Genomic DNA, 21754 nt, shown 5'->3' with positions numbered 1-21754 from the left:
ATGAGTCAAAGACCGATACATTCCACACTAATAAGCTGGAGTGCCTTATCAAGATGTGCTTGAGAAGTGAAGTTTGTTTGTCTTACAGCTGCGAAAGTTTCCTTCTGACCAAGCACAGCTAGTCTGTGCTGGGAATGAACACTAGATGGGGCTTGATGCACTAGATGCTCTTACACTGCCTCAATGTTAACATGTATGGTATAAAACCCATTGTACCCCATGGCTCTGGGTTCAGAGAAGCTGTCTGATCCAACCACTGGGTACGCCTGTGTGCTGTAAGTTACTCAGTAAAGTATCTCCTTGTAAGTAAACCTGGATCTGATTTATCACTATCTTGGCACCTCTAAATTAAGAGTTTGAAGCCCACGGCCGGGGCAATACAGATAAGCACCAGAAGAAGCAATCCTATGTCCCCTTGACAATGTCTGAAGATACTCTGGACAGTGCTCCGACCTCAGAGGGGAGAATTGGAGCTCTGACCCCTCCAGCCCCCTTGCAGCCAGTGTGGAAAGAACTGCACCAGCTGCTCTCTGCGATTGGAAAAGCATTTCCAACCTTCAAATCAGACACAGGTTAGTACTGGGAGTGGATTCACATGACTCGGTTCTCCAGCTTGGATTCTTTAAGTGAACTTTTGTTAGGCTTTTGGGCTCAGGTGTCTTAAGCACTCTTAAGCTTGCAGGAGGGAATGTGCACGTTGGCTTTGGAGTGTAACCAGTCCATACACTTCAGGATACAGCCAGGTAATATCTGAATAAAATAAACAGGAGTTTCCATGTCACTTACCCTTACAACTACCACTTGCACAGACACGTGTTCAGGAAGTCGGATGGGAGCACGGAAATGCATGGCCAATGCTACAAGCAGGTGGAGGATGGACACCAGGTTCTTGCCATGAATTGCTGGAAGGGAAAAACGCAGACATTTCTAAAGGTAATGAACAACTCATCTTTAGGTTGGTGATGTGGGACTTTTCTACATGAAGCTTTTAACCCGCCACTCTGCAGAGGCTTCTGCTTCCAGATTCTTTGTGGGATTAAGATCAGCTCCTTTACATGTGTTTTTTTCAGGGGGGGGGTCTATCTCTGCCTTTCTATACATTCTATTACACAATCACAAGGTGGCACTGTAGTATAGTGGAATTGCGCAAATACACCTGGGTTTCCTGCTGCCATTCACAGAAATAGCAGACTTCCCTCATTAGGAACCCACCCACCCCCGCTATAATGGTTGCAAAGAACAGGAGAGGCCATGGAAGATAACGTCATGTAAAGCACCCGCAAACTACCGTGAGTGAGGAATCACGAGTGGACAACAAATGCCTCATGTAGAAAGGCTCTGGCTCTCTGCCTCCGGGGGTCTAGGATAATTCAGCCACCCAGGTAAGCCAGATTCTCCGCTTTATTATTGTATAACAACAACATCCCACCCAACAGCTTGAGGCAGCTTTATTCCTCCCCCCACCACCCGCTCCTCATACCTAAACTTGAAGCACTGGAGGTAAGCTGTGTTCTTTCAAGGCAGGGCTCAGCATCAAGCCTTTGTGACCAGGATAATAACCACCTCACCTTGGCCCCAGGCTTGGAGATGCAGGGGAAAGATGGCCATGTGGGAAAAACCATGCCAACCTGGCTTCCGCAGCTCTGTCTGCACCTTCTCCTTCCCCACTCAAGCGGCCTGCTGCCCCTGAACCCTGCCATCACCCCATCTGTCAGGCACCTCCCCACTCCCTGCTGGCCCTTCCCCCCACTTCTGGGGCAGTCCATGGCCACCCAGCACCTCCCCCAACTGCTGCCAACCACAGCTGGACCAGGTGTCCTCTGTGACAGAGAAGCTGGGCCATGGGATGAGGCACCCCTGTGTGATGGCTACAGGACAAATAACAAAAAGTAAAAACAAGCAAGCCAAAACGAAACTGGGCCGCAGATTTCCTTGGAAGCCCCACTGGACATCTATGGCTTGGGAAGCCTCCTGGTTTGGCTGGCTGCCAGAGACTGCACAACTGGGCGGGGAGGGGGAGCCACGCGCCCGCCACGCCACATGATGCCTGGCTGGTGAGCCCCGTGTGCTTTGGCGGCTCATCAGTAGCCCACGGTCTGCGTTCTAGAAATAGCCCAGGAGTGTTTGAGATTGGTTGGCTTTTTCGCTAAATATTAAACTACGTACAAAGAACTGAGCTCAGCACTTTGTTTCCAGAAGCAGCTTGCCAGAAGTCTCGGAGATGTGCACAAGGCAGCCACAGCCCTTCCCGCTGAAGATGGAAGTCCACTTGCCACCACGGCTTATAGCCGTGCTACATCACTTTCTAATTAACCTAGCAACTGTCTTCCCAAGGAGGCTGGTATTTAGTTCTGCTATTGCAGGTTGGGAAGCCCAGGTCTCTGGCCCTGTGAAGGTGGACAGCAGCCCCTGGCATCATTCCAAGCATTTGCATCTCGACCAGCATTTCCATATTCAGCCCTCCCAAGAGATAACGGATAAGTACAAAAAGCAGCCCTTTGCGTTCACTCTCCCATTCTGGTGAAATGAGATCCAGAGTCTCCCTTAGGATACTCACGAAGAACGGAAGGAACGAAAGGAAGACAGAGCCAATGTGGAGATACAACAAACTGGCGCTGAAAATGTAAGAGGTGGTAGCGTTATTTTTAATGTATTTATTTATTTATTTATTTATTTATTTATTTATTAAATTTATGGCTCGCCCATCCGGCTGGTCACCCAGCCACTCTGGGCGATGTACAATAATAGAAACAGTTTAAAACAATAAAATTCCTGCTCAGTTCCCAGGGATGTGTGGTCTGTGCTACAGAAACCAGTCAGCCACTGGGGAAAAGTCACCGACCCAGGCCTGACTTGGTCTTACTGCAGGGCTGTATGCATTCTGTAATTCCCTGCAAGTGCGAGAAAGCACAGAATGTGATACTGGATGCTGAAGCGAGCGCCCTGAAAATGTCAGCCGTCTTTTGTGGGTTTGTTTTTAAAAGCAAGTTTCTATCCCTTATGACTGAAAAGATATGCTGGAAAGTATGGGTAATCCCAGATCAAAATCATTGTGGTGTCTCAAACATCGGTGTGGTGTCCGAATAGGAGTTCGTGTGCCAGTGGGTGGGACTTCATTATCCTGTCCAGTTCTTTGCTGTGCCTCATGACTTGCAGAATTCCCATAATGTTTGCTGAATTATGCAAATCAAGCAAACGTGCACAATTCCTACAGGTTGCAGAATATTATTTTTACACACTTGTCCATATGACATGGAATGAAACAAGCTGCACAAAGCCTGTAGAAGGGGGCCCATCTTTCTTTCAGGTCATACGAACACATGGAGCTGCATTGCACTGTCATAGGGTTGGTCCATCCAGCCTAGTACTTTCTGCTTTGGCAGTACCTCTCCAGGGTGTCAGGGGCAAATACTGTTCCCAGCCTTGCTACTTCGAATCATAGAATCATAGGGCCGGAAGGGGCCTCCAAGACCGTCGGGTCCAACCCCCTGTTCCATACAGGAAGCCTGATTCCCAGGTGGTCTCCCATCCAAGTCCTAACCAGGGCTGACCCTGCTTAGCTTCCGAGATCGGACGAGACTGCAGGGACTGAGCCTGGCAGCATGCCCATGCAAAGCAGATGCTCCACCACTGAGCGACAGCCCCCCACCGCAAACCCACCCCAGCCAAGCTTCTTACAGTCAACATTCCACTTGATGGTCCAGCCATGGGGTCGGAGTAAGTCATGGACGGCTTCCAGAACAGTCTGCAGTTTTTGCTTCTGGCCAATTTCGGACTGTGTCACTTCAGCCACATTCAGTTTACGGCCCGCTAGTTTCTCTGGATTGGAAATACAGACGAGCAGAAGGAAGACTGAACAGACAAGGCAAAAGGGACTAGCTCCTCGCTTTGTCAGTTGCTCCCGCAAGTCCAGCCTCACTGACTTGACTGGATCTAAGCAGTGATTCATTTTGTTTCTCAAACCTGTATCCTGTCCTTCCTCCAAGGTCCTCAGGATAGCATTCCATAGGATTGCCCTGTTTATTTATTACATGTCTCTATTTATTACATTTCTATCCCTTTTTTCCACCTTAAGGAACTCAAGGCAGCTTACATTCTCCTCCTCTTCCTCCATTTTATCCTCACAACAACAACCCTGTGAGGTGGGTCAGGCTGAGAGTCTGTGACTGGCCCAAAGTCACCCAGTGAGCTTCCATGGCCGAGTGAGGACTAGAACCCAGATCTCCTGGCTCCCAGTCCAACACTCCAGCCACTACACCACACTGGCTCTCATTTGATCCTTACAATGTTCTAGTAAGACAGGGACAGGCAAACCTTTGGGTCCGTGGGCACATTTGGAAATTGGAGGACCTGTCCTGGGCACAACCATAAAACAGCTGCCAGGGCTGGGCAGGGCTAGTAACAAAGGACAAGTAACTGGCCCAGGGGCATTCCTGGGAAATTAAGATGGTTGCAGCTAGAGACTCCCACTTTGCTTTGAAGCAATCCCAGCTGCCAGTAAGAAAACAGAAAAATATTTCAAAAAGAAAATTGGGAGGAGTCAGATGTCTCAGTGGGCACCAAGGAAAGTGGCTGGGGGCACACTGGTGCCCGCTGATAACCACATTGCCTACTCCTGCAGTAAGACAATTTGGGCTGAAAGATGGTGCCGCCCCAAAGGTCATCCAGTGAACAACACGACTGAGTGGGAATGTGAAGTCAGATCCGCTCAGTCCACCTCCAAAATTTCATCTTCCTCATTCTGTCCACAGCAGCCACTCACCCAACAGCTTCTGTAGCACCTGCCCATCATAGACATCCTCCTCAAGCTGCTTGACGATGATTCTTTCTTCAACCAGGACATCATTTATCCAGTCAATCAAAACCTGGAAAATGGAGAAAGGAGTCAAAAATTACTCTGTTGGTCCTAATTAGTGCTGTGCCGAAAATTTCTCCCACATTTTTTTCGACCACTCTCATTCAATTTGGTAGAAAAGAAATTGCTTTCGAAAAGAAATTCAGAGGAGGAGAAACTTCGGAGAAATTCTCATGGGTTGGGGTTGGGGTTCTTGTGCTTATCGTACTTATGAGGTGGCTGAGGAGTGCGCATGAGTGTTGTCACGAGTCCTTTACTTCACTTCAGTGCCCAAACATACACAGATGAGAGGCTTCAGTCTACAGCTTTTATTCCATTACTTCACAGGGTCATACAGATGCAAATTCTCAGAGAAACTCTCCATCTACCAGGAATGCCTTCAGGGATCCGAATGGAATTTACAAGATGCCTGCCGTTTGAAGAGGGAGGTGGTCTAGCTAGCCTAACTTAACGGGGGGAGGTCCCCCTCTTCTCGTGAGGCCTCTAAGCGCAGCTTCTCCTGCAAGGCCAATCAGGTAGACCGTCTAAGTTCCACCCCAGCCTTCTCTCTCTTTGCTCTGCAGCTGCACTGGGCATCTGTTAGGTCAACCTCCTGTTCGCTGCCTCTCATAGGGGTGGGTGAGGAGGGACCCTCAAGCTCCGCCATCTGTACGTTTGTAACCTGAGAAGCAGGCCTACTCATATCTGGACTAGCCTGGGAAAACACCTCCCCCGTGTCTGATGGTTCTCCTTCAGAGTCTGAACTGCTATCCCACTCCCTGTGCTCAGAAACACCCCTGGCAAGTGTCCCGTCTGTCACTGTACAGTAATCTCTGTGGCAGCCTGTAGCCTCCTCAGCTTCCCACACTTCAGTTAAAGCCATCATGAGGAAGAAATTGTGAGGCAATTCCTTCCATGGAACTTTTTCAGTTCAGAAAGTGCAAGTGGCCTGGGAGGCTGCAGAGCAATGGAAAGACGTGTAATAGAGAGAGAGAAAACACACACAGCACCCTCAGCCACCTTGCAGTGATTAGTGTCAGGGTGGACACTGAGCCCATAGAATCCCAGAGTAGTTCTGATTCGGAGGAAGAGCAGTCGCTCCTGGGAGAGAAGCGTGTTCCTCTTTCCCAGGGCCCGCAGCTGACGGAGATTCCTCCCACCAGCATTCCTAGATTAGAAAGAAGTCCAGGGAGTGACCGAGCACAGATAGGAGACTTGGTGGATGCACGGCGCAGACGCAGAGAGCGGCGCCAGATGGAGGGCGCGGAAAGGAGGCGTAGCGCCCGGTTGGCGCTCAAACAACGGCTGCGCCCAGAGGATCCAAGGGAAAAGGGGAGGAACTCTCCCTAGTCCTTAAGTTCAGGGGTCTGCCAGTAATTCCTTTTCAAACGGGGACCAACTGTTCCAACTTAGGGCATAGGTACTCTGCTGCTCAGATCTAGTTGCTACCTGTAGAGTTGTTAAGTTGTAAAAGAAGAATAAAGCTTTGAAAAGAATCCCTTTGTCTGTGTCTGGACTTGGCTACTGGATGAGACTGAGACAGCCCTCCAAGGAGCCCTTGACAATTAGGTAAGTTCAAAAATACCACGAAAAGAAATTCAAAATTCTGCCTCAGAAAAGAGGAAGCCTCAGCACAGCTGATGTTGTTGCCACCTACAGAAGCACTGCGATAAACCAAATCCCTTAGGAAAGAAGAAAGAACTTGTGCTACAACCCATGCCAATAGTGAGCCCTATCTGTGAGAAACTCCTGGAGAAATTCTCCTCCCCTCAGAGAAATTTGGTGAAATTGTCCCCTCAATTTCTCTGCCCACAAATAGGCTGGAGAATTTTGAGAGGCCCTTTGTGCACAGCTCTAGTCCTAATAAAAGGTCTCGCTACTGCTGCTATTTGGATTTTATCCTTTATTTTAATTCGCTGGCTTTTCTGGATTACTGCTTTTAATCATAACAAAATCAAATCCTTATTAAAACCATTTCTTGAGGGTTAGCCATGTTAGTCTGTTGCTGCAAAAACAGTGTCTTGCGGCACCTTGAAGACTTCTAACAAGTTTACAGTAACATAAGCCTTCATGGACTACAGTCCATTTTATCTGATAGGTTTCATGGAGTGGACGCCAGTCCATAAAGGTATAATCCCCTAGGCAGAGAATCCCAGAGTAGGCACCAGTCCCAGCTGCCCTAGCAGCCCTTTTTATGCATTTGCTTTCCAACAGCCACATCTAACACAAGTTTACCAGAAGTGCGCCCCATCTAATGGTGACAGCCTGATAAACTTTAAAAAATATGATGTGCGTCTGTCTGTCAGCGCCATAGCACCAAGCCCATGAGACCCAGACACCTGAAAATCAGCATGCATACTAAGGGGACCCTTAGGTGTGAACCTCAGGGTTATTTGATTTTTTAAATACATACATTTTAATTAATATAAATGTGTCTGTGTGTCTGAAGTCTGCAGTACCATGTTCAATCACAAGGTGGCAGAATGCCCTAACCAGCACATAGGTTTGTCAGAGAATTTCTCCACGAATCTCCGGGAGGCCGAATGCCAATGCATTCGGGCCCCCGAAATTGGTGGAGAAACGGTCCGCCACCCCCCCCCCCGGGATGGGACTTACCTTTGGCGAATGTCCCTCGCGCCGGCGGCTCCCGGCGGCGGTTCGGCGGCAGCAGCCGGTCTTCTGACCGGCTGCTGCTGCCGCCATTTCCAAGTGTAAAAAAAACAACAACAACAACAACAAACGTGATAGGCTACGCAAAGATTTATGTAGCCTATCACGGCTAGATTTTCTAAAAACACTGTGAAAGGCTACGTAAATCCTTACGTAGCCTATCACGGCTGACTTTTGGGGGGGGAAGCGCATACGCATATGGCGGCGCCCATGGGTGCCACCATTTGCGTTCCTTATTTTGGCACGGGTAGTCTACGTAAATATTTACGTAGACTACGGTGAAAACAAGGGCAACGCAAATAGCGTTGCCCTTATTTTCGCTGTAGTCTACGTAAATATTTACGTAGACTACCCGTGCCAAAATAAGGAACCCAAATGGCACGCCCATGGGCGCCGCCATTTGCGTACGCATTTTTTTTTCTTCAAAGTCAGCCGCGATAGGCTACGTAAGGATTTACGTAGCCTATCATGGCTAACTGCAGGCCAGGGACGCAAACGGCGGTGGCTACAGCCGCCGCCATTTGCGTCCCAGCAGGACAACAGGATTCGCGGCCGGAGAGACAGGGCACTCCTCCCCGGTCAGAATTTCGGCGGGGAGGGATGGGGCGCCTCCCCCCCGGCCAGAATTTCAGGGGGAGAAACGGAGCGCCTCCCCCCCATCGCGAAGCAAGCTTCGGGATCAGGTAAGTGACTTCCATCCATCCCTATTTGCAGTTGACATGGTTTGAAGCCATGGGGGAGTGGTACGAGAGTCAGAGTTATTTGGTTGCCTCCCCCCCCAGTGCTGTGGGGCAGACCCTTTCCTCAGCGGGCTTTAGGAGTGCACCATAGCAGGGGTATGCCTACGGTGTCAGCAGCCATGGCTTCACTCAGATGGGGCAGCCACAGTGCGTCCAATTCTGGCAGCTGTGCAACTTTGCTTGAAGGCTTCACTGTATCAAACCAAGGGCTATTCCATCCTGTGCAAAGCAGGGTCCATGTGCTAGTTTATACTAAACTACGAATATTAATAATTATACTGTTGAATACAACATGCTGAAGGTACAATTCAGCTTACATTCTATTGACTACAACTAGATCTTTCAGGCTAGTCTAAACGATTTAATTTTAAATGATTAAATCATTCCACCTAAGCAATCTCCCAAGTTATAGACAAATGTGCAAATCAGCTATATTGGTGACTCCAGGCAGAACCCCTTGGCATGATGCTTCCTTATCCCGGTAAGAAGTTATTTTCCTTCTATATTGCACCAGGCTGCTACAGCTGATCTTGCCCAGAGCTATGACACTTATGTTTTAAGCATTCCCAAGTGCACTCAATGCCTGCCGTTCTTAATCTGCATGGACATGCTTCGCAGAGCAGCGGACGAGAACAGATTAAATTATATTTTTTGAAACTGTACTTTGGAAGAGGTCACCGCTAAGCATCAATAGCTTCATTTTTCCGGACACACTCCCCCACCCCCCAAATATGCTTTGCTTTCCGGTGCATGTGCTGAGGTGTAAGATTTCAAAGAGGAGGGTTACTAATAGGCCGTGAAGGGATTGTGCTGACGTAACATCTTTCTCCACAAGGGAGCACATCTGTGGGAAAGCAAATTACACATTCATTTGGTGGGAAAGATCTGTGAACAGGAGTCAGCAGGAAAACAATATCCTGCTCATGGATCTCTTGTGTGAAAATCATGGGCAGGACATGGGCTGCACTAGTGAAGAGCACTCTTACACTGTAATATATACGACTTCAGATCTGTCAACGGTGCAACTTTACACCAGCCCCCTACCTGGCAAAGGAAATTTCCCTCCCATCTACCTGAACTGAAGTGGGGGAAATGTTAGAAACAGCCATCTCTGTTTCGACCATCGCCTCGCCCATGTCGCCATGATAGAGCTCAGCACACCACCAGTATATAAACCTTAAAGAGTTCCAGGAGACCAGTACTCAAATGACAAGGGACGAACCATGGGGCAGTATCTGTGCCTCATATCGTGCACACTTAGAGCTGACAAGGTGAAACTCTGGTGATCATAAACAAGGAGAGAAGACACCCTGCACAAGCGGAGAACACTCTGCAAAGCGTTGGTCTCCTGAGCACACATGGGCACTAAAACACAGTGGTCCCTTCGGTTGTCGGGGGGGGCGGATTGGGTCCTGAGGCTGGGGTGCTTGTGTGAGCATACTAAATGCATACATATCAGCTAAAAGTCAGGCAGACTGCAACCCCCTTCCGAAAGAAGTCTCCACGCTTTCAGAGTGTGGAGAAGGGATGCACATGCTGTCCCTGCTGGCTCAGATCCACCCTCAGATCTTCACACATGGGGCAGAATATGGACAGGGAGACATTTGACTCCCTCTCTCCTAAATACTATAACCCAGGGGCCATCCCATGAAGGTGACTGGTGGGAGATTCAGGACAGATAAAGGACCTCTTCACACAGCGCATAGTTAAATTATGGAATTCACTACCACAGGATGTAGCGATGGCCACCAGTTCAGATGGCTTTAAAAGGGGGTTGGACAAATTCCTGGAGGAGAAGGCTATCTATGGCTACTAGTCCTGATGGCTATGTGCTACCTCCAGTACCAGAGGCAGTGAGCCTGTGTGCACCAGTTGCTGGGGAACATGGGTGGGGAGGTGCTGTTGCACCTGTGTCCTGCTTGTGGGTTTCCCATTGACAGCTCGTCAGCCACTGTGTTAACAGAATGCTGGACTAGATGGACCCTTGGTCTGATCCAGCAGGGCTCTTCATACGTTCTTAAGGTCTGCATGAGGAGCCTAGTAGATTAGACATGTTCAACTGAACATGCATAAATTTCACGTCCAGATTTTTCCACCGTTTCTATTCTCCAGAATGGTGTCCCCTGCGCACCCACCACACTAAATATGTAGTTATAAAATGCTCAGTTTAGGGCCTGCAGCCCTCTATTGGTACACAGCACAGCAAAGGAAGGCCTCGAGTGGAGGTGGGGGAGAAAAAAAGGTGTCCTTTATCCCTCCCCTCCATGCCTGAAAGGCCAGAACAGCACTACAAGGCTCCTGTTCCAGGTTACCTAGCGCCCAGAAGAGGACCACTGCTTTTATGGGATGGGGGTACACTGCAGTATTGTTTTCCAGGTCCCATTCATATTATTACTAGCCGTTGTATGCATGTTCTCCTTGGTCCAGTGAGATTCTTGTTGTGGGACCAAAGCCATGGAATAACCCACAGAGTTGAAGACATGCTGCTATTCCACACCCTTCCCTCCAAAATCACCTTCTTCCTTCAAGCCAGCATTTTTCGGACTTCCTACATTCACAGAACTTGTTCCATGTTGGCTGAGGAACCCTTGTAGGCCTGCCTGTGTATGGCAGAGAATGTTCTAGACGACCATGCCTTCAGGGCACATATGGGACTAGCTGGGCCTATTGGGCTGCTCCATTATTATCCTAGAATGTGCCCAACAAACTCCTGTAGCTGCACAGACCAACATTCAGTCTGCATGTTCAGTGGACACGCTACTAAAGACGCTCATCTGCGATGAATGATCTTGTTGAAGAACTCCTGAAAGTGTAAAGAGTGGAAGGAAGCCCCATGGCTCCCTGGCACAGAGTTTGACAAGCACTGCTTTGGAGGGCCCTTTCCAACAGCAGTGACACTCCAAGGCTTATATAAAGCAAGATTTATTTTCTTCTCCTAGGGTAGCATTCCCAGATAATGCCAGAGCTATACATGCAGAGTGAGGCTGTAAAATCCTGAAGTGGCAAATCATACCACTTCAGACTGGACATTTCTGAATGCCCTCCCTTGTAAAAGACTCCCTGAAAGTTAAAAAGAAAAGACTTAGAACATGAGGGAGTAAAGTTCTAGCTTAGCATTCACCTCGCTGTGCTGGTTTTCTACTTGCGGGGATTTTTTTTTTAGTGTAGACAGGCATCGAAAATGTAATCCCCCCACCTTCATTTTGAGCTGGTACAGTCCTTCCTACCACCTCAGGACTCTCCCACCTTATTCCACTACATCTGCAGCTCCAGCCAGTAATTCTGATTTGGAAAAGGAAATACATTCTTGCACCAAAGGACGACAAAAGCTATGAACTGATAACTTCCCTACCTTGATGAGTTCTTTAAACTTGCCGTCCTCCTTTGAGTTGGGATCTATCATGGTGCGTTCTTCATTCTCCTCTGCCAGTTTAGAAGACAATGCCTTAGTTAGAGCCATCATGACACACACAACATACACAGGCACACTGTGCCTTGGCTGCTGTTTTTCAAGAACCAGCTGCTGTCTGATTCATACACGGCAAAACCCAGTCACTGTACAAAATTAGAAATAATATCAAAACAGCACGAGGAATGGGACAGGTCTAAGGACACACTACTTAAACGATTGCGCCATGGCCATGTGCCTGGTCATCTTCCTCAAAAGAAGGATCCGGATCAGGGCCTTTAATGCAACATTTGGCTGTATAAAGGTGCCACAGCCCTTCAAGTCAGCGTGGCTCTCTGGCACAGTAGATGGGTGATCGGTTCATTGTTTCATCATGACTTTTCAGGTGGCCTTCCTTTTCTCTCTGGTTAAGATGGCAGAGAGCGAGTTAGGATGGCTCCAGTAAAATAACTACTGTGTTAATGAGCTCAAACGTACTTTATGTGTTTAATCTTTTACGTTCAATCTTTATACGTACGATCTCTAATAATAAAAGAGGACGTGTGTCTGTCTGTCTGTCCAACAGAACCATAGCTCCAAGACTGTGAAACCTAGACACCTGAAACTCGGCATGCGTACTAAGGGGACCCCAGGGGTGTGCACCTCAGGGTTATTTTGTTTTGTTTTTAATGCATTAATTAATTTCAATTAATTTAAATAGACCCGTGTCGTTGAAGTCTGCAGCAACATCTTCAGCCACTAAGGGCAGACTTCCCTAACCAGCACATAGCTTCGCAGTCCATACAGTTTGAACCCAGGGGAAATTTGCAGGCTGCCGAGTGATATGCCTGCCCCCTCCCTGCTGCTTTGGGGCAGCCTCCCCACCTCAGGGGAATGGAGTGGACAGACCCTTCCATCATTTTCAGTCACTAAGGGCAGACCTCCCTAACCAGTGCACAGTTTTTCAGTCAATACAGTTTGAAGCCAAGTAGTCCAAGACACAGAGTTATATGGCTGCCCCCTCTTGTGGGGCAGCCCCCCTCAAGGGAATGGAATGGATACAGCACTCTCTGAGGGGCAATAGGGGGGCACCCTGGCAGAGGCCACACCTAGGGGTGTGTCAGGTGCCTGGCCCCTGGCTTCCTTTGTAGTCAAGCCATGTTTCCATTCAACTGAATTTTTGGAAACTATCCAGAGAGCTTCGGCTATGGGGCAGCAAAGAAATGAAATAAATAACTTTTATTATGCAGACTACAAACATAATAGCTTCAGGATACAGACAGCGTCCTTATGCAGCAATCGACAACAAGCTTTCCTAGCAGGCTGTGCATAATACAGTAGGCTTCAGTAAGTACCTGGGTTAAAGCACCAGGAATGAGAGTTGCTACTAAACTGCTGCTGGCCGCTACAGACCCCCCTTCTCAGACGGAGTGGCCTTCCAAGTCCCGCCTTCAAGGTGGGTCTTTCCACGGGGTCTCCTCCCTTGCTGCACATCTCTCAGAGTGCCTCACGACCTTGTGTTGCTCCTCCCTTCGTAGCTGACATCTAACCTTTCGGTCTGTTATTCCCACCCTCTCCTCCTCTGCGTTAGGAGCCTGTGCTCCCAGAGGCTCAGGGCAGGGCCCGGCCTGGCTGTCATCCAACTGAGTAGACTGCAGCTGGACTTCACCCTCTCTGTCACTGTCATTCTCACTGGGGCCCTGCTCCCACAAGGCCATGGCTGAGCCCCATACGACTGGACACAGAGGCTCCAATCCAGAGACAGTGGAGTGGACACATCAACTGCTGTGATGCACAACAGGAAAAGGGTAAAGCACACACAATCCAATAGCATCTACAGATTCCCACAATTGCTCTGCATTAAAAAAAAAATGTGGGGGGAAACAATCATGGGCCTGAACAAAATGTATGGTGTAGCCCTATAACACCCTCAAAAACAAACAAGTGTGCACTTAACTTACAGCCCCAATGGGCGCTGTAGGCTGCAATCCTATTCCCACTTACCTTCACGTAAGCCCCATTAAACATCATAGGGCTTACTTCTGAATAGACATGAACAGGATTGCACTGTTAGGTGATCATTCCAACAAGCAAAGCTTCCAGTCCTAACATTTTGTTATTGGATGTTTGAATTATGCTCCAAGCCGTCTTAAGGCTGACAGACAAGGAGGAAGACATTTTTAATGAATAAATAAAGCTGAGCATGGAGGCAGGCCGAGGGCTGTGTACGAGCCCAGAACCGTTTTGAAATGGGGGGAGATCAGAAAGGCCGAGTTCACACACCCCGCAGCAAAACTGATTTCACAATGCGTCTCCACCCAGGTTAATGCAACACCTGACTTGAAAAATAAGTGCTTTGGCGTTTCATGAGGCTTGACTGCAGTTCCCTTTAATTCTGCAAACTCATTTTAGCTGAAGCAACCATATCCTCCTGTTATCATCTGTTTATTTTTACACATGGTAACTTCCTTGACTTGTTCCGTCTTTGACAGACGTTGCATGAAGTCACCTGGCTGTCTAGCCTAATCACAGCTTCCCATTGGCTAACATTAATGCAGAGCCCAGCTATGGGCAGCAATATTTTATATCAATGATGGCCAACTTCTGTGTTCTTGGGGAGGGCCTCTATTCTCCAGGGGTTGGAAGCGTGCGATGCCACACCACACAACGCTTTTGCAGGTGGTCAGGCTTGATAGGGGACAGTGAACCCGTAACGTAGCTCCCATCCCATGAAGTGCCCTGCCTGCATAGCCAGTTGCCACCGGGGCTCTTACTTACTCCACACCTCTTTTGCCTCCAGATTGGCAGTGGACAGGAAGCTTCAGTCAGAGGTGGGGGTGGATTTGGCCCAAGGGCTTTCAGTCGCTGACTCCTTCTCTCTGAAATAAAGTCAGTACCGCCTAGGTCTGCAGTACTTCTAGGTCCTAGAAGCAAGAGTTTCACAGCTGCAGACCACTTGCACTCAGGCAGGGCTTGGGGACACGCCATACAAAACCCAAAGAGAGGTGTAGCATTAAAGGGGGGGAATTTGCCTCAGATTTAGGAAGGGACTGTGGCTCAGTGGTAGAGCACATGCTTGACATGCAGAAGGGCCCGGGTTCAATCCCCGGCATCTCCAAGTAGGGTTGGGAAAAATCCTGCCGGAAACCGTGGAGAGCCGCTGCTGCCAGTCAGTGTTGACAATACTGGGCTAGATAGACCCAGGGCCTGACTCAGTATAAGGCACCGCCCTATGTTTGCATGGAAATAGTTTTATTTTTGGCCAGCCCTGGTGTAGATTATCCTTGCACTGAATCTGCATAATCCCAGCAGCACAAGAAGAAATCTCAGTTCCCCTGGGGGCTGAGAAGACTGTGAAAACAACTTCTGATGTAGAGAGAAACCCAGCTTTTTAAAGATGTCGCCTCATTAGGATAGTTGCTGGTTAAATCCATTCCGACTCTTGACTGACCACAGTCAACTAGTCGCGCAGAAAAGCTCTAAGCTCTCTGTCACGTTGTAATTTTCACTGGCGCTCTTTCAGATTGATACGTCAAGTCTGATCCCCAGGTTCTCTCCTCACAGTAATAGAAACTCTTTTGCTTACACCCACTCGTCCACAAGTAGGATTCATAGCGTACCTAGTAATGCATCTTCCGGATGGAGATCAGCCGTGGCAGGGGACATTGGTGCGTTGATAGCATTTTTACCCTCTTCTTGCAGGTCAGTCACTGAAACAAAGAGAAAGACCCCAAAAGTTAGTAATTTCACAGTGAGACAATTTGCTTCACTTTTACCTAGAATTGAGCCAAGTGTTCGCCAGGTTCGTTCTTTGCTTGAATGCAGATTTTGGCAAGACCATATCCCCCTCCCTTGTTTTCATGCTATCCGCTAGTATTCCTGCTAGTATTTACAGCCACAGCCACCTGGCTGTTCTTTCAACACTATTTTTTCCCCTCTGTTTCATTCTTCTTCAAGCGATCCCAGCCAGTCAGGGATGACATACTTGAGAGATGATATCATAAAACTATGTAGCCAATAAGGTTTACCTACTTGCTATCCTCACCAAAGGCAAATGAAGCTCATTCAGAGTGAGGGTAAATATAACTTCTGCAGATCAGATGGACCATCCTAACCAATCACAAATGCACACAACTGCAGCTATTTCAATATGATCCCTGAAAAATTACAGAAACGTATGACTCCGGTGAAGGTTTTTGTGCAACAGGCAATCCCCTTCTTTTGGCCCAGGTACCACTTTAAGCTACAGTCCTTGGCAGGGGGGGGAGGGGACATTACATGTTTTTCAGCACTTCTCATGAAATGTGGAGTGTGCTATTCAGTAGGTTTTTGGTGACAGCCAAGTTGACACCATGTCTAAGACTGGAACTAGGGTAGAAAACACAGAACACGACGACATCATGTAACTAGATGTTTGCCGGGGGAGAGGGCACCTTGACACGAAGTTGCACTCTTTAATGACACCACTCTGCTTGTCATCACCTCTAGATCTCCCTAAGTGAATTAAAACATACAAGGAAGTACACGGTGTAGCACTTTTAACAGGAAATATTTAGCAGGAATTATTTTACTCAAGTGCCAAATGAGCATGAAATTGAAAATCCCACTTTCTGTACCAGAAAGCACTTAAAGCTCTATAGACCTGTTTTAGCCTTGAAGCGAAAGCAAAAATCTTCCAGGAACCACCTCACCGTGTGGATCAAATGGAAAAGGAGAAGCCATTAAGCCGTCTAGCTTCCTCTCTCTTACAGTGTTAAGAGTGATTTATGCTTCACACCAAGGACATTATTTGCTGCCCTAACTAGCACAGAAGCTGAATAAGGGCATTTAAATGGAGAAGCAAAGAGGTTTTGTTTCCATTGGCCTGTATTGTGAGGCCCAGCACAACACAGGAATCCTACAAACTCTAATTCAAACGTTCGCTCCGTTATAAACTTTATCTTTCATCAACTGGAAAGCGGAGAACGAGAGAGGTGAAGACATCATCTTTGTTTCCGCCACTCGATCAGCTGGGAGCACAGACCAATTCCGAAGACCCCAAGTGCCTGTATGCCAAACGGATGAAATGTCTAATTCTTAAAACAGACACACAACACCCGTGCTGGATGCCAAAGCAAAGACCCCAGGGAACGAGTTTACAATGGCTGCACAGCAGGTTTCCTCATGACTATACGAAAACGGGAGCTAGTTCCAAATTTTAGCAGGATATGAAGCATATCTGGATTCCTCAAGGATGAGGCAGAGAGCACACAGCTAATCCTGTACTTTGTATGGCCCTGTCCGCCCACAGGCTTCAGAGTGGCTGGCCAGAAGAACTAAGAACTGGGTGTCCCGTATAAAAGGGAGCTCCTTCGCTATACGACACGCTTTTTTCCCCTCTGTTTCATTCTTCTTCAAGCGATCCCAGTTAGGGATCATCCGTTAGGGATCATTAGTTAGGGATCCCAGTTAGGGAGTCAGGGATAGTTAGGAACTCTACAGAAGTAGAGTTCCTAACTAACAATTATTTTAGGATTTCTGACCCGTAAAACTGCATCCCAGTAGATAAACTGTGACAGGGAGGAAAAGCTTGTCATTTCAGATAGCCCAACATGGGTTGTTTTCTTATGGGTCCCACCCTGGTTCCATTAGGGTCCACCCCTGGACCACCAGCTTATATTCTGGTGCCATCTCTTGTACTGGCCCAGACCACTGCCCCAACTGATTCTCCTGTGGCCCTACCCGCTGGCCCTCTCCAGAATTTTGTTTTTCCCTGGTCGGTTGACGACGCTACTTCAAGCAGGTTGCATCACCTATCTTGCACTAAACAAAACCTCTAGAACAGAACAGAAGTTGTTTGAGGGAGGAAAAATATAGAAAATGTTCCATGGAAACACTGGTGAAGAATCTCAAGGTGGAGTTTGCCAGCTTTTCCTTTTTTTTTACCAATCCCTGCTCCTGCGCTTTTAGAAATAGCTTGCTCTACCAACACGAGTAGGCAATAATGCTTAGCTCTGTGCCATGAAAAGATTTATTTGCTGAGCTCTGCAGCTCAAGCTGATGTTAAGAGGCACAGGAGCGGGCCAGTGTGGTTATGAGTGCAGTAAATGTGGTAGGGCTGCGTGTGCTTCAAGTTTGAATATGCTTTGTGCACCTGACAGCAGTCTGTGGTTTCTCCGCATTTCCACGGAATCACAGAATACACACAGCGCCGGTTCCAACCTAAAGCAGCCTTCTCCAACCTCATGCCCTACAGATGTTTTGGACTACAACTCCTACCATTCCTGACCATTGCCCATGCTGGCTGGGGCTGATGGGCATTGAAATCCAAAACATCAGGAGGGCTCCAGGCTGGGGAAGGCTGATCTAAAGACTTTCTGTACCAACAAAGAAAGGCTGTGGATGGGGCATAATGCCTCCTCTTGCAGCACTGCATCCCCACGAAACAAGCCTTAGGAGTATATTGCAACGGACTTCGATACAGCCCTTTCCTCAGACATCTTAATCAGCAAATTAACGTTTAAATTGTTGAAACAGGTGCTCGGACTCTCTCCCCCCTTAATATTTGCAATATCTAAAATATTTATCACTTGCAACACCTTAATACTTCACATTTCCAATATCTAAAATAGATAATGTTCCAGATTTCCTAAACACAACTCCACATGCTCAGAAGCTGACAGAGGACCACAGCGTTTATCTGGAACTAAAAATAAATCGCGCACAACCACACTCCCCACACTGCCATCCAACAAAGAAGGGAGGTGGCACGAGGATATGCCTGGACTTCTTCTTGTTGTTGTAAACCCATTTGCACGACTGCCGGGCTTGTTTCTATTTCTGAACTAAGCGTTTGGCAAGCAAAGCACCAAATGTCCCCTCACATCGCCACCCCCCAAAAAGCGGACTTCAAAAGCTTGTCACGTTACCACCTCTCTGGGACAGAAAGCTCAAGCTCACAGCAAGAAGGTTTTTCCCCGTGCGGGTAGTTCTAGATGAGAAAAGGCAAAACCAGCCGTTCACGCTTCGCACGTTCTCTCCTACCTCCTGCTTTCTTGCGCTTTTTACAAAGCAGGCCGGCCATTCTGGCCCCCTGGAATGCAGGCCAGCCTGTTGTGTATTGCTGCACGCCAGGCCTGGCAGTCCCAAATATTAAAAAAAGAAAGAAAGGAGGCGGCGGATGGACAGGAGCTGACCTGCAAGCTTAGGTTAATTCTGTCACAGTGACATGGGAGGAGAGGGCAGGGCAGCGACAGTTACGAGGGGTGGAAAGAGGAGGGTGGAAGAGAGGCGCAGAGTGAAACTCAAGAAGAATGGGCTCTTCACGCTGAAGCCAAATCGTTGCCACGCTCTCCAAACCTGAACGGAGGCGGTTCCCTCGCTGCCAACTCATGGGCCTGCCAGATGTCACGTTTATCACGATGCTGGTAAAATTAACACTATTAAGATGGGTGGGGAGGGCAGACTGGAATGCCGCAAAGCCTCAGGGGGTGTACGTGTGCCTGGGCAAGTGTGCACGGCGACACGTCCCCCCGCTGCCCCCCCGGTGGACTTTGTGTCTGAAAGTCCACTCCAAGTGAGGAACTGTGGGCAGGTTTTCCCTTCACGAGTGTCCACTTCTTCCCCTGCCCCCAACACACCTCTCTTCACTTCTTCCCTCAAGCCTGAACGGCGACCACTTGCTTACAGAGAAGACACCAACCTGCTCCCTGCCCCAGGTCACCCCAAGGCAAGTGGGCAGGTTTAGCCCCCCTTCAAATGAGTTCAAGACCACGGACCACCTACGGAGTTCCAAAGATCTTTCTGTGAGCCGTGACAAATCAAACCTGCTCTTGCTGAAGTTCTGTTCATGTCTGTCAGGCAGGATTCGGAGCATTCTCATGCTGGCCCGGTGGCAAGCCCAAAGACCAGCTCCGCTGATACACACAGGGCCAAAACAGCTTCCTGGAATGAATTTGCTCAACCTCCTTAGCACAGGACGACCATGGGAAAAACCTGCATGTATTAGCTGCCATCCCCAAAGCAGCCCGTGCTGCTATGGAACTTCCATGTCCCGGCCCGAGTTTGTGGCCTGCTCCTCGTGGCGTACCAGATCTTGCTCTTGGTGGCACACGGTCATTCTCAAGCACTCAGCTCCATTGATCGGGTGAATGAACAGTGTCTTGAGGCTACGTTTTACATTGTTTCAACACTGTAATCCGCTCTGGAAATATTTATATTGAAGGACATTCATTCATTCATTCACTCACTCACTATATTTATCTACCATTCCCCACCAGAAGACCTCAGAGCGGTGAACAACATGATAAAAGAACAAAACAATGGTTAAAAGAGTTAAAACTTTTTTTAAAAAAAAGACAAACCCCAACCAAGTGGAGTTTAACAAACCACAGCTGGTCATGCAAGGAAGGCCTCTTGAAAGAAAGACGTCTTCAAGAGGCGCCGGAAGGAACACAATGTTGGCGCCTGCCTGACCTCTAAAGGTAGGGAATTCCACAGGAAGGGGGCCACCACACTGAAGGCTCTTTTCCTGGTGGACTCCAACCGGGCCATGGGTCCATGTGGAACCACCAGGAGCAGGCCCTCTGATGACCTCAGTGACCGGGCAGGTTGGTAAGGAAGGAGGCGCTCTCTCAGGTATCCTGGTCCCAAGTTGTTTAGGGATTTGTACACTAGTGGCTTAGTGGTTAAGACGCTGAACTGCAGAGGTTGGTAAGGAAGGTCGGCAGGACAGCAGCTCGAGACCCGAGTGCTGAGTGACGGAGTGAGCTCCCATCTTCAGTCCCAGCTTCTGCCAACCTAGCAATTCAAAAGCAAGAAATTGCAAGTAGATAAATTGGTACCGCTTCAGCAGGAAAGGTAACAGCGTTCCGTGCACCTCGGTGTTCAGTCATGCCGGCCACATGACCACGGAAGCGTCTTTGGACAGCGCTGGCTCTTCAGCTTAGAAATGGAGATGAGCACCACCCCCTAGAGTCGGACACGACTGGTTGGGGACACCTTTACCTTTTACCTTACTAATACCTTAAACTGGCCCGGTAGCGAACAGGCAGCCAGTGCAGTTCCCTCAGCAAAGGAGTTACACGCTGAAAAGGGGCAGCTCCCGACAACAGCCGAGCTGCTGCGTTCTGCACTAGCTCCAGCTTCCGGACCAGCCTTAAGGGCAGCCCCACATAGAGCGCATTGCAGTAATCCAGTCTTGAGGTTCCTAATGCCTGTACCACCGTGGTCAAGCTATCCCTGTCCAGGAGAGGCCGAAGCTGGTAAAAGGCAGTCCGAGCCGCCGTGACCACTTGGGCCTCCAGTGACAATGATGGATCTAGGAGTACTCCCAGACTACGGACCTGATCTTTCAGAGGGAGTGCAACCCCATCCAGAACAGGCAATAAGCCTATCTCCCGGACCCGGGATCCACTCACCCACAGGGCTTTCGTCTTGCCAGGATTCAGCTTCAGTTTACTGGCCCTCATCCAGCCCATTACTGAGTCTAGACACTGATTCAGGACTTGCACAGCCTCTCCTGATTCAGATGTCACAGGGAGATAGAGCTGCATGTCATCAGCATACTGATGGCATTTAGCTCCAACTCCCCTAATGACCGCTCCCAGCGGCTTCATATAGATGTTAAACAACACTGGGGACAATAACAACCCTGCGGCACCTCGTAGTTCAATTGCCAAGGGGCCAAGGAATAGTCACCCAAGGTTACTCTCTGCAACATTGGCCCCGTAGGTAGGACCAGAACCACTGTAGCACAGTGCCTCCAATACCCATCCCTTGGAGTCGATCCAGGAGGATACCATGATCAATGGTATCAAAAGCCGATGAGGGGCCAAGCAGAATTAACAGGGTTGCACTCCCTCTGTCCCTCTCTTGATAAAGGTCATCCATCAGGGCAACCAAGGCTTTTCTGCCCTGTAACCAGATCGAAGCCCAGACTGGAATGGATCTAGATAATCAGTATCCTCCAAGAGTGCTTGCAGTTGCCCCGCCACAACCCTCTCAAGTACCTTCCCTAGAAAAGGGCAACTGGGCGGTAGTTATCCAATACCATTGGGTCCAAAGTGGGCTTCCTCAGGAGTGGTTGCCCTACTGCCTCCTTAGGACAGCAGGGACCACCCCTTCCCGTAGGGAAGCATTTAT

The 21754-nt window shown here is 48.7% G+C and overlaps 1 protein-coding gene and 1 non-coding gene across 6 annotated transcripts in view; one reads left to right on the top strand and one right to left on the bottom strand.

The window, feature by feature from the left end:
• PARVB (parvin beta) overlaps positions 1 to 21754 on the bottom strand; it is a 68892-nt gene that overhangs the window by 30470 nt on the left and 16668 nt on the right. For all 5 annotated transcript variants that reach the window (XM_084811239.1, XM_084811240.1, XM_084811243.1 and 2 more), the window contains exons 2-6: positions 15253 to 15342; positions 11597 to 11667; positions 4763 to 4865; positions 3679 to 3819; positions 787 to 902 (exon numbers count right to left, since the gene is read on the bottom strand). In XM_084811239.1, coding sequence (XP_084667365.1) covers positions 787 to 902; positions 3679 to 3819; positions 4763 to 4865; positions 11597 to 11667; positions 15253 to 15342 — 521 coding nt within the window. The remainder of the gene's footprint in view (positions 1 to 786; positions 903 to 3678; positions 3820 to 4762; positions 4866 to 11596; positions 11668 to 15252; positions 15343 to 21754) is intronic.
• Positions 14679 to 14750, top strand: TRNAV-GAC (transfer RNA valine (anticodon GAC)). Its single transcript has one exon. It is a non-coding gene; the product is annotated as a tRNA-Val (tRNA).

Source organism: Heloderma suspectum, chromosome 7 (assembly GCF_057233095.1).
Source record: "Heloderma suspectum isolate Gila_16-S chromosome 7, 16-S_ref, whole genome shotgun sequence".
Classification (NCBI taxonomy): domain Eukaryota; kingdom Metazoa; phylum Chordata; class Lepidosauria; order Squamata; family Helodermatidae; genus Heloderma; species Heloderma suspectum.
Note: the sequence above shows the minus strand (reverse complement) of the source record. Positions and strands in the feature narration are given on the sequence as shown.